At 38.3% G+C, this 13,497-nt stretch overlaps 1 protein-coding gene across 1 annotated transcript in view; it reads left to right on the forward strand.

Moving 5' to 3' along the window:
• USH2A (usherin) overlaps nucleotides 1–13,497 on the forward strand; it is a 747,192-nt gene that overhangs the window by 581,234 nt on the left and 152,461 nt on the right. Inside the window, exons 51-52 of the mRNA XM_001915645.4 lie at nucleotides 6,138–6,361; nucleotides 11,517–11,721. Of these exons, the coding sequence (XP_001915680.3) occupies nucleotides 6,138–6,361; nucleotides 11,517–11,721 (429 nt within the window). The remainder of the gene's footprint in view (nucleotides 1–6,137; nucleotides 6,362–11,516; nucleotides 11,722–13,497) is intronic.

The following is a 13,497-nucleotide window of genomic DNA, read 5'->3' on the forward strand; positions in this document are numbered from 1 at the left end:
ACACTAAGATATCACCTTACACCTGTTAGAATGGCAAAAATATCCAAAACCAAGAGTGACAAATGTTGGAGAGGCTCTGGAGAAAAGGAAACCCTCATACACTGTTGGTGGGAATGCAAACTGGTGCAGTCACTATGGAAAACAGTATGGAGATTCCTCAAAAAGTTAAGAATAGAAATATCTTATGACCCCGCCATCCCACTACTGAGTACCTAGCCTAAGAACCTGAAATCAGCAATTCCAAAAGTTCCATGCACCCCTATGTTCATCTCAGCATTATTCACAATAGCCAAGTCATGGAACCAACCTAAGTGCCCAGGAACTGATGATTGGATAAAGAAGATGTGGTATATATATACAATGGAATACTACTCAGCCATAAAAAAGAACAAAGTTGTCCCATTCACAACAACATGGATAGACCTTGAGGATATTATGTTGAGTGAAATAAGCCAGACAGAGAAAGACGAACTCTGTATGACTCCACTCATAGGTGGTAGTTAACATATGGACAAACAGAACTCATTGGTGGTTGCCAGGGGAAAGGGGGGTGGGGGGGAGGGCACTAGGGGTGAAGTGGTGTACCTACAACATGACTAATAATGATGTACAACAGTAATTTCACAAGGATGTTAACTTTCATAACCTTAATTTAAAAAAAGCTACAAAAAAAGTAAACTGTAGAATTGTATATCCATTATTTATTACAACTGTATTGTAAATAAAAGGATTCATAAGAAAAAAGACTATTAATAAATACACCAAAATATGTTAAAAAAAAAAAAAAAAAAAAAGACAGACCATGGTTGCCGGGTTGGGGGAGGTCAAAGTGTTGCCCTCCCTCATACCATACTGGGTCAGAGTTTTAAAATAGCAGCAAAATGTCTTACATTAGCATCTTTGCTCATCTGTTACTTTTGTTTTTAGTCAATTGCCATATTCTTTCGTTCAATACTATGTACAATATAGTGACTATGTTCAAGATATCATTCTTGGTGCTTTGTGAGTGTAAAAAGGGCTAAGATTCCATCTTTATCCTTAAGGACTTACAATCTAATCAAGAAGAAAAGTACCTGTAAGGTTAAACATGCACCAGAAAGGGGGATGAATACAAGCATATTCTTAAGACTGAGAGATCATTCCAGCCAAGGTAACGAAAAAAGCTGAACCATCAGATTGGAACCTCAAACAATGAGTAGGATTTTGAGACATGTGGATAGAAGAAAGACGTTTCAACAAAAGGGCATAGCTTGAGCTAAAGTGTGAAATTAACTATCTGCAGAGCATGTCCAAGTCATAGGGAGCAGTTGGGTTTATTGGAGGTGTACGTCATGGGTTAGGAAATAGAGATAAATCTGAGTAGGCAAAAGGATTTGAACATTATTTAGTACTCAGGGAAGAGTCAATGTGATGATAAGAACAGTGACTTAAGGAAATAAATTAGATTTGAGTGGCAGAACAAATATGAAGGAGAAGGAAAGGTAAGTCAGAACACTATTGCCAAAAAAGTAGAGCATAGCTTTTCTAAGAAATGGAGTAGAGGTTACTGTCTACTTGGGCAATGCTTCTTAATCTTTTGGGGGCCATACTCTCCCTTTAGAATCTTTTGAAAGTGACAAACCCTCACTTCAAATAATATTATATAGACTCCACACAAAAATTTTGCCTGCCATTTCATATACCCTTGAAGTCCATCCAAAGACCCAAATTTCAGAATCATTTTTTTATTTACTTCAATATGATGTTCTATGCTAGTCAAACATTTCTTAAGCAAATCATGACACTCCTCAACTGCTGTGAATCAAGATTAGCATTAGAGTTTCTCATGACATTCATGACAGTGGCGGTTCCACCAATTTTGGTAATCATGGTGGACTGAAGGCATGATCCTTTAAAAAAGGAAAAAATCTCTTTCTATTCTCTTGACCTTCCTGCAGGTTTCACTGAAAATAGACACGTTCAGCTTGTCTTTTTTCCCTCTCTGCTGCCTCTCCCTCCTGTCGCCCCTAATGACTGTGACCTTAATGACCTTTCAGAATATCCATCTGGCCCTTTTTCTCCTCAACCTCGCAACACCATACCTGCTACACAAGGGTTTGGATCTCATAATATTGTTCCTAAGCCTGGCCTCTCTCCCTGCCTGGCGTTGTGTGCCTGCCACAAGACCAGGCTGGCTCGTAAAACATCTCTTTATGTATTTTATTACTTAAACTCTTTTATTTGCCTGCAGGAGCCCTTTAACAAAATCACATTGAATTGACTTTCTCACACCAAATCAGATCTCCCTGGTCCCAGTTCAGTTGTCTTTGTCAATATGTATTTTATAAATGGAGTGAATTAACAGATGCTGTTGGAACAGAAGTGCTGGGGTAGCGTTTATGTTTTTAGTGCTCTCCTTGGGCAGACGAGTTGTGCAGGAGTGTTATACACGTACCTTGGGATGAAAGTCAGGCTTGTCATTACAGTGGCTATGTATTCTTAACCATTTTCTTTGAATATATTTTAAACCTCTTTATTGCCCTTATTCTTAGTGTTTGCTTACATGGTTTTATCACTGATGCCATTAATCTTGGCATGGACTTGATTATATCTCTTGGTATTAAAGGATGAACATTAAAAACTCTCTATCATTCAAAGAGGACAGGATTCTCTTTTAGCCGTAAGAAACTGATCACCACAGACGTTTGAAACACAGTATCTTATTTCTTTTGTAAATGTTGTCCATGAAGGCTTTGATATGAAACTCTGGGTTGAAATTGTTTGGGAATAGAATACTGAGTTTTCATGTTGTGGGTTTGGACTTCGGAAGAATGAATGGCTGCTGCTGTTTGTTACCTAAGGTGGAATTTGGGAACTTTGCAGAGGGGAATATAGCACAGAAACTCAAGGTGTAAAAGTGGTGTGGAATATTTCCTGGGAAGATTTCCATATGACATAATGAATTTTTGAGAAGTGTGATGTGTAATTGCTGTAAAATATTTTGCAACGATTTGGGGGAGCCTTTTTGCTCTACTCTTTCTCATTTTTGTGATGGTAACTATAGAGCCATCTACTGGCGAAGGCAAGCACACATTTCCTTTCTTTCGTGCTCTGCCACCAATTTTATGTTTGTCCTGAGAACGACTATTCACAAATCTTTTTTTTTCATTCTTCTAGACCTAAAATATAATCCCTTGGCTTAAAATGTGGTTCCCGTGCTCCATCCTAGAGTTCCACAATGAGTGGTCATATTCTGGACTCTGTTCTTGACTACTGTCCTGTTTTTATCTCAAAAGCATGAGTCATGATTCTTGCTCTTTTTTTAGAAACTTGGAGCACTTGTTTTGCAGATTTAACAATTTAGGAATTCGTCAGGCCTGTATGTTTCTCAATACTTTCTTTTTCAGCAATAGACATTAAATAAGTGTTGGTAAGATATTTGCAATATTCATAATATTGTGAGTAAAAAATTCTTTCCTCTACTATATCCTCAGTTGTATCCAATGCAATGGAAGCCATCCATTGGAGATATATGCTGTTTTGAAAGACAATAGATGCTATTTGATCTCAAAAATAAATGTCTAATAGTTCAGTGCATCCTGTACCGCTTTAATAACATCTGCCTCTTGTTCAAAGAGCATCTCTACCTTTATACAAATTTAATGAAGAACCTCTGGAAAGAATAGATCAATCCATCAATAATATATGACTTATTTTGTTTTTCTTTGGGCATATTTAAAATGGTGCGTTCTGTGTGTCAAAGTTCAAAAGTCAAGCGCTACATGTGATAAATTAGGTAGAGGTCAAAAGTTATTGCAATGCAGTTTCACAAGATTGTCTGTCTCTGAATTTGCAGCTCATTCATGCTGAAGTGATGCACTATGGGAATTACTACCAAACTCTGCTCAGCAACATCTGCTCTCCCTAAGTGAGTTAGTGCACGTCAGACATCTTTATGTCAGAATATTGCAGTGATGGATGCAGTCTTCAGAAAATGCTGCATAAAAATCTGGTGTGCCGTTCTGGCCATTAAGTGAAATTACTATTTGAATTAATGGCACTGTCACAGTTTATCTGTGCAAAGAATGAACGCTGATTAGGGTATTAAGTAATTAGCAATTTATCACACTGGAACAAGGTTGATAATAATTAAAGAAGTAATGGTTTACCAAAGAAACTCGAAAGGGAGTCACTTCTTGTTATGTGAGCGAAATCTTGGCTGAAAATTTTAATTCAGTGAAACAAAGATGAAGCTCTTTGTGAAAGAAAGCATCCTTTTTTTCTAGTGGCAAAACAGTTCATTATCAAAATTTTAGTTGACCTGTCAAAAGTCCCTGAGAGCGAGCAGATGACTGATTACGAGTTTCGAATTAGGTCAATGTCTGAATTTTGATTTTATACTTAAAGCCTGGTGAAACCATAAAGTAATTTAGGAGTTGAGAGGAAGAATGTATTCTGCTCCCTAAAGGGCCGGTTTTCGGATTTTGATTGCTCTTTAAAATAGAAACGTGAATTATTTTAAGAAAACTGCTAGAGAAAAAGATGACAGTAACGAACCCAAGGTTATATTTAAATGTCTGATTAGAAAGCAGCAAAAAAAAAAAAAGGTCAAAACAATATAAAACTTGAAGCTGTGGGTTTTCTTTTTATTTTATGTATGTGTGTGTATTAGATATATGTCATTTTCACTCATCATAATCGAGACTTGCACTGCAATGATAACCCTGCTGTGTGTATATATTTGAAAGAACTTTTTCCTGGAAACGTTAAAACAACTATTATTATTACTTTATAATTACCTGTAAACCAATTACTTTGAACAGTACTCACATTTCAACATGGTGTGTCAAAACTCAGTTATGATCGTTGTATATCACTAATCATAAATAAAAAATTTAAAATATTGGGAGATATTTTTTAAAGTGGAAAGATCAATGAGCGGGTTCTTTGGAGTCATATGTGGACAAACATCTTTCTTAAGGCATGTGCCAAGGCAGCGTCTACTTTCAATAATTTTTTTTTAAAAAGCACTTAAAACTCATTGGTCTGTTATTAGGAGTGTCTTTCATAATGTAGGTGTTTGTATAGGACCAGGTTAAACAATACAGGACCCCAGGCCTCGTTGAAGTTGAAGTTCTTTATGTTATCAGGCAGGACTAATAAGAAATAAACAAAATTCTAATTAAAATAAGTCATTCATTACATTGTGCTGCTATATAACTGGATATAAATTCTCATATGATAGCACTGTGACATGGGTGATAGGCACCTTAATTTCTAGCTTAATCTGCCTCTAGGGTATTGTTTATTTATTGAGGTTTTTATGTCTAAATTTCTGCTGTATCTCTTCTATGGCGAGATCGAAGTGATGTGAACACAGGCAGTTAAAGTGAATTCGGTGGGAGAAAGGATGTATCTCAGGCGCACATGTCTTTCATGGAGAGGTAGAGATCAATGGTCCTCCCTCCGAGGTCTTTCTGTCACTGTCCCCAGCCCCCTACCCATGTCTAGTGATGGGTCTAGGATACAAATGGTGGCCAAAGGGTTGACTTGTTCCGTGAGCGTGCTCAACTGAACTTGAATACAGATCTATCTCATGAAGAAAGAACGGTTACCATTGCTGCTGGACTCACAAGAAGCAAATGTTTGTACCCTAGACAAAGCCAGGTAAAAACTTACAAGACTCCTACCACCACGTCTCCAGTTCTAGGATGGTGCTGCCCCTCCATTCTGTCTAGCCTCTTATCCCGGAGTGCTTGGGTGACCTTTTCTCCCTTGTGAATTTCTAGACATTTCTTGCGAGTCCATCTAGTTTAACTACCCCTTCTTCTGCAACAAGATGTTCTCATCACAAAATGGGCAGGCAATTCTTATGACAGAAATCAGATCTATTTGTGGGGAGTTTGGGAGAAGTCTGGCCCCGCTGAGTCATTTTGGAACACTTCCTCTTGTGTGTTCTTTACCTAATTAGTGCCTAGTTCTCTTGGTAAGAAGGACCCTCACAGCACTTTTAAATCATCTTGGTAAGGAAATGCTACCTGAGGTACCCTTTCAGCAACTGCCTGAGTCTGACGTTTTTATACCAAGCTTTACAGCAACCTCCTTTTTCTTCCCTTTTTTTAAATTTCATATTCATATATAACATTTTATTGTTGCAGGGATGTTCTGTTGTGGGCAGGATTATGTGAATATGTCAGATACCATATGCTGCTCAGCTTCCAGTGGAGAGTCTAAAGCACATGTTAAAAAGAATGACCCGGTGCCAGTAAAATGCTGTGAGACTGAACTTATTCCAAAGAGCCAGAAATGCTGTAATGGAGTTGGATATAATCCTTTGAAATATGTTTGCTCTGACGAGATTTCGACTGGAATGATGATGAAGGTAATTGATGGAAAACCTCTCCGAGGCGCTGATTTGACAATGGAAAGAGAAATACATTGTTCATAACTATTTTTCTAAAACAGGAATGTAAAAACTCCTGTGTGCATTATTCATTTTCACATTACATCCATATTAATACCAAATGAGTTCGCTGTGATTGATGTTATTGCAATGAATTCTAAAGGAATTAATAATGATTAGCTGTTCTGAGGAAGCTTCAGCCAGCACTTCAGATTAGTGTAGAACAGAGAGTCTGTGCGCCAAAGGAAGTTGTCTGGGACCTCTGCATGGCGCCATTTCATGCCCGGGGTTGCTGTAGAGGGAGACGGAAGGAAATTCCAGCTTCTTCCCTCTAGACCTCCCACCTGTCATCCACCGCTTTCCTTGTATAGAGACCTTATATCCAGCACATTCACTTAGTTGTGTTTACAGTGCATTCCTTGCAACAATGCGAGATGAACAAAGGCCTGTCAACCACAAAAGTGGATCTGCCTTTGGGTGTATCATTTATGTTTATATACAAAGATACTTCACACACAGCAATGTCATGTTTGTTAGCATTAAACTTGACCCAGGATTCCAGCAACCTACCATTTGAAGGAAAGGATTATGGACATTTAAGAAGAGAACACCCTACCATGTTCTGTAGTAATTTGTGATCGGGAGACGACTCAAAATGGGTGTTTTGGTCACAGACAATGGAAGGGCTCTTAGTGACTGAAGCAACTATACAATTGTTGTGTAGACATCATATACTGTGGGATGTAAAATAAATCTTGAGATTATTAGGGCCCCCAGCATGCGCTTTGTAGCAATGAACATGAAGAAAATACATAAAGTTGTTGAAGATAATAGGTATTTAATGAAGAGAATAATCATACAAAATACCCACCAAAAATAGTTTTTGTCTACAAAAATTCCTTAAAAATTGGTCCTACCTTTTTTTTTTTTTTTTTTGAGGAAGATTAGCCCTGAGCTAACATCTGTGCGCATCTTCCTCTACTTTATATTTTGGATGCCTGCCATGATAAGCAATGCGTAGGTCCACACCCGGGATCCAAACCTGTGAACCCCTGGCCGATGACACAGAGCGTGGGAACTTAACCACTATGTCACAGCCAGCCCCAAAATCGATCATCTATGCAACTTCAATTAATCAGTTCTATGAAAGAAATATATCCAACGCTGTGTTCCGGAAGTTTAAGCTTATTCCAGGCCAATGTTTTCAAAAGTTTGGCCTAGAACATTTTTCTTAAATACGTAGTATTTTCCGGTCTTAAAACCTGGCGATGGGCCTGGCCCAGTAGCATAATGGTTAAATGTTCATGTTCTGCTTCGGAAGCCCAAGGTTTGCTGGTTCAGATCCTGGGTGCAGACCTAGACACCACACATCAAGCCATGCTGTGGTGACATCCCACATGGAAGAACTAGCAGGATGTACAACCAGGATATACCACTATGTACTGGGGCTTTGGGGAGAAAAAAACAAGAGGAAGATTGGCAACAGATGTTAGCTCGGGGCCAATCTTCTTTACCAAAAAAAAAAAAAAAAGCATACCTTAACAAAAAGAAAAAAAACTTTAAAAATAATAAATAAATAAAGAGGGTCTGGTAAGAGAGGTCAGCAGAGTACCTCCATATTAAAAAAAAAAAAAAAAGCTGGCGATGTTACAAGAACGTGTCTTTAAAACAACGAGTTAGGAAGCATCTATGAAGAAAATGCTCCATAAAAAGGCACTCATATTTGAAAAATGAAGATAGGAAACCTGTTAGTTTCGTAAATGAGACTGTTGCTCACAACTGTTCATTTCATTATTGCTCTCCTCACATTTGTTTCCGCCTAACATCTCATTTTTGTTTCAGGAAACTATAGTTTCCATTATTTAAGAAAGATGTTCACAGTTATGTCCATGATCCTTTAAATTGGCTCGAATTGGCTTTATGAAGGCCAATTATCAGTTCTATTTAAAATTCATATTTAAATTACCATGATTAGGAGAATATTTCTGAATGCTACATCAACCCATGTCCTATAAGTAAAGCTGAAGCCATAGACTCCATTTTGTTTCCCTGGAGACTTCCATCCCGTCTCCAGTCTGGCTGGATCACACTGGGATTTCTGCACAGCTATCCAGTGGGTCCTCTTGAAGCTATTAGTTTGGGAATTCCTCTCCATCCTCTCCTGTGTTGGTCTCCCTGTGTTCTGAACCCCAACTGTCCCTCTTTCTCACCTTACTCCCTTCTCTTGGGGAATTATCTTCCTGGGTACAAGTGCATGAAAGGTAAATTTTTTGAGAGCCTGATGTCTAAATTATTATTCTCCCCTCCCACTGGATTGATAGCTTGGCTAGGTATAAAATCCAAGGTTAAAATTTATTTCTACTCAGGATTTTGAAGGCATTTCTGCATTTTTGCACTTCCATTACTATTTCCAGTCCTGTCTCTTTATAGTTGATCATGTTGTTTTTCCTATAAAAGTTTTTAAGGCATTCTTTTTATCCTGCTTTTCCAAAATTTCCTGACAATGTGCTTTTATGTGGATGATATTATCATTATCATTATTATTCATATTCATTTTTATAATAATGGGCTTTTTGTGGACTTTTTCAGTGTGGCGTCTCATAACCTTCAGTTCTGGAGAACGTGACTATTTCTTTGACAATTTCCTTCCTCTTTTACCTCTGTTTTCACTCATTAGTTGGATGTTGGACTTCCTAAGCTGATGTTTTATTTTTTCTTCTTGTTTCTTGCCTGCCGATTAAATCTGCATCTTTCTCAGTTTGATGAAATATTGCCTTAACTTTATCTTCCAACCTTTCTATTGATTTGTTGTAGGGTTTCTTTTAGGTTTTTTTTAGTTTTAGTTTTTAAGGCTCTTTCTTGCTTGCTGATTGTTATTTATTCACGCATCCTCCTCTTGTTTCATTCGTGGAATACCTCTTTTATCCTTCTGGAAATATGAATTCTATTGTTGCTTTTTTATTGTTTGTTTACTTGATTCCTTGAATTATCTCACTTGTTCGTTTGGAGCTATTTTAGTTTTCTTTTCCTTGCTTTGTTTCTGCTTCCTCTGGCTTCCTTTTTCCATGATGTAAAATCTCTTCTTTCCATTGGGGGCTGATTGAAATCTCACTATGCTTGGGCATCCATTAGTGGGGAGCACAATGGGTTAATCAAGGGGCAGAATGACTTTTTGTCAAGGAACCACATGACCAAGAATCCTTAACAAGTATTTTTACTTTACAAGTAATGACTCAGTCTTACTCCTCCATGCTGGGTGGGGATGGTATGTATGCCTGTTGCCAGCATATGAGGAACCCAGTGAGAAAGGAAACTCAGGTTCTCACTGTACAAATACAGACTTTTATTTCATTTTCCCACTCTGGCGTCTGGTTTACTCCTTCCAGTGGACCCTCTCTGTTCCTTTTAATTTCATCAATTCTTTTCTAAGCTTATCTCATTTTGCGATGCTTTGCCATACGCAGCTAGTAACAACATACACGTTCTGCTAATGTTCCAGCTTACGACCTCTTCCCCTAGAGCTGTGAGCTCAGGAGCACTTGGCTGACTTCAAGTCTTGTTCCAGGGCACAGTTTTACTGAATATTTGTGACAGCATAACGGAGGTCCCCAACCTCCCAAACACCAACATGGAGTTCTTTCCCACTGGCTGCTTAACTACTAAGCCATTGCTACATATTTTAGGGTCTTCTTGTGGTTGTTAAGGCAACATCCAACTTCAAAGTACTAATTTATGTTTTAGCCAGGACACACTGAATGATGCTGAGGAAAAAACAGATGTACTCATGTAAGGAATGGCTCAACAGAATTAACTTCTTTAAAAAAATGTTTTCACATTGCCATCCAATGTGAGTCAAGCAGTTTCCTCCAAGCAACGTCTCAGGAACCCAAGCCCTTTGCACCTTGTGGACTCAGGCCACGGTGGAAAGGAGGAGAAATTGTCTGCTTGCGCGTTTATGGGTCTTACTTGGCTGCAGAATGCATCCTTTCTGTATACTAGTCACACAATTTCTAGTCCCATGACTCCTCTTATGGCAACTGGACTTGAAAATCTAATATTCCCAGGGACAAAAGAGAAACATGGACACAACTGGTCACATGGCATTGTGTCTGCCATATCCGTGTACTTCCCAGCTCCCAAAGATGTTTGAGCTGTCCTGTGTGGGTTAGTTCCTTTAGACTTTCGATATTCCTTTGCTGTCATTTGATTGGGCTTTAGGAGGAAGTGGATATAAATGCAGCTGTTCAATTCATCTTATTTAAATGGAAGTCTTACTATATTTTTCTGAAGCAACTTTATTTTGACCACCATTGCGATAGTAATTTAACTTATGTAAGAGAGAGGTTGCATGTAGATCAATTTTAAGTAGCAAAAATTATTTTAAATACACTATACTACCTATGTAAAGTATAGATAAAGTCAAGCTCTGCATTATAGAATATTGCCTTATTTATATATCCTGTAATTTGGGATGATGGAGTATTTCATTTTGTGAGATTAGAACACACTGGTACTTATCAATAACTATAAACAATCCAGAGATTCATCAAAGTTTACAAATATAAACAATAGTAATTATAATGACAGTTCACGAACTATTTAGATTTTCTAAAACTTGGATGAGGGTATTTATGAGTCCAATATTCCCAACAGCACAGGAAGTACAGATCCTCGAATATCCAATTCTTGATTTTCTCTAAAACTCCATTAGGAAACTGTCAAAGTAACAATAGTAAAATAGCGACAAATGTTATTATTTAAGGTGTATCTACTAAGTGTAAGGCATTTGCAGGTGTTATCTCATTTGATTCACACAACAACCTTGTGTGGTAAATCTAATTTCCATTTTCTCACTGAAAAAGCTGAGCCTTTGAGAACATTAGCGACTTGCTCAAGGTCACAGAACTAGAAAGTTGCAAAACTGAATTTTGAATCCACATCGGTGCCATTTCAAAGTAACTGTTCTTTCTAGTGTACAGAATATGTTCATTTCTTCTAATGAATGTTAAAATATGCATTCATGAACTAGGGGAAAGAAAATTTCATTTGAAAATTGTTAAAACCTACCCCATGTGTCTAAATGAAATTTAAAATCCTCTTCTCCCTCTCTCCCCATCTCTAACACTTGACTTAGGAACCCACAGAGTGCCGGACTCTCTGCCCAGCATCCATGGAAGCCACAGCGCATTGTGGCAGGTGTGATTTCAACTTTACCAGTCACGTATGTACTGTGATAAGAGGATCTCACAATTCTACGGGGAAAACGTCAATCGAAGAAGTATGCTCATCTGCGGAAGAGACAGTTCATACAGGAAGTGTAAACACATTCTCCTTTACAGGTAACAGAAAGGGAGCCCCCTGCCCCTAGCTTAGCAGGGGTAGCGAAAAGCTACAGAAAATACAGATTAATTTCTCTCCAACATCATCTCCCTTCTTAACCTACTATCAATTAATTCCATCATACTTGTGGTCCAGCTAGTTACAAGACAATTAAAGGCATAATCTGGATTTGTTCAAAGTTAGTAGTTTAAATTTTTTTAAAGGCTAACTTTAAATAAGGATGTATAGTATTTTAAAGTAAATCTGTAGAGAATGAAGAACAGAGAAATAAATAAGTTATGTGCCCTTTTATGGTGTATCCTGTTAATTTTCAATGAGCCCAAGTTTCTTTCTCAAAAGTTTGAATGCAGACTTTCAAGAAACGCAATGAATGAACGTTGCTATACTTGCCAGGAGAAAAGAGGAAGGATCCTGACTGATCGATAGTGAGACCTGGCAGCATTATTCTGACGAAGGGGCGGACGACTCAGTGTAAAGTCAATTTCCCTTTCCTGATCTTGGGTCTGGGTCCAGAGTAGGCATGCTCCCACAGCCTGGTGTTTCCCCAAGATGGCCATCATCTGAGAACAATAACCTTCACAGTTATTGAAAAGATTAATTTCCAAGCCCCATCTCGGCCCCCACTGAATTAGCCCAAAATAGTGGTTCTCAGGCCTGGCTGAGCCAAGTGAAAAACACTGTAAAGTTTCGGGTCATCCTCAAAAGAGTTCTGCCATCTATTAAATTTTTATTATTCATCCATTTACTTAAGTCCCTACAGAGTTTGTTTCTGTCTTTTGAAAAATTAAGTGTGAGTGTGTAGCTGTGTGTGTGTATGTACATATATATATATCATCTACAATCAAACAGAATACTTTTAAGTGACGTAATTCAAGCAAGCTAAGGTTAAATAAACAAAAAACTGTTCTATTCTATCAGGACTCATTATTCTGCCTTGTATTCAACCAATGATGGGCGATGATGGCAAACCTCAGGCATGCAAAAAGTAAGGCAAGATACTTGGATGGGAGAGCATAGATTAAGGAGGAAGGAAGGAATAAAGTTTATTGACCATTATTTAGTTCCAGGGCTATGCTAGGTGCTTTAAAACCTTACGTTAATTTACCCAGAAAGCAATCAGGTAAGTATGATCATTTCACAGATGAGGAAACTGACACTCAGATCTGTGAAAGTAACTTGCTGTGGTAAGAAGTCAGATTCAAACCATGTCATCGTCAAGAGCTGCAGATTGACAAGACTCCACATGGTAGAGGTGCTCGTTTCAGAGAGCTCCAAGCCTCCCTCAAGCTGTTCCTTCCACCTGAAATATCCTCCTTCACCATCATACTCAAGGCCTAGGGCAAGATTCATGTCCTGGGTGCAGGCATCCCAAGTCCAGGCCCCTGTCTCCTCTGTGTACATCGTCACAACATTCACCACCTCACCATGTGTCTTATGCATTCGTCCCATCTTTCCTATTAGATGGAAATATCCATGTGAATAGGACATCCTCGTTCACCTTCATTTTGGGCTTTAGCACACTGTAAGCATGCAAAAAAAATACTTACTGGAATACATTTCATTGGGAGAGGCCTCAGGATAGAGGCCACTTATCTACCCCTCCAATGTCCTCCCACCCCCAGTATAGATTTAAGTCAGGGACCCTCATTTAAAAATGATTGGCTTTCACGACTTAAGTGCCCATTAACAGATGAATGGATAAAGAATATATGGTATGTATCTATCTGTCTGTCTCTATATATGGATACACACACACACACACACACACACACACA

This window comes from Equus caballus, chromosome 30 (genome assembly GCF_041296265.1).
Source record: "Equus caballus isolate H_3958 breed thoroughbred chromosome 30, TB-T2T, whole genome shotgun sequence".
NCBI classification, from domain to species: domain Eukaryota; kingdom Metazoa; phylum Chordata; class Mammalia; order Perissodactyla; family Equidae; genus Equus; species Equus caballus.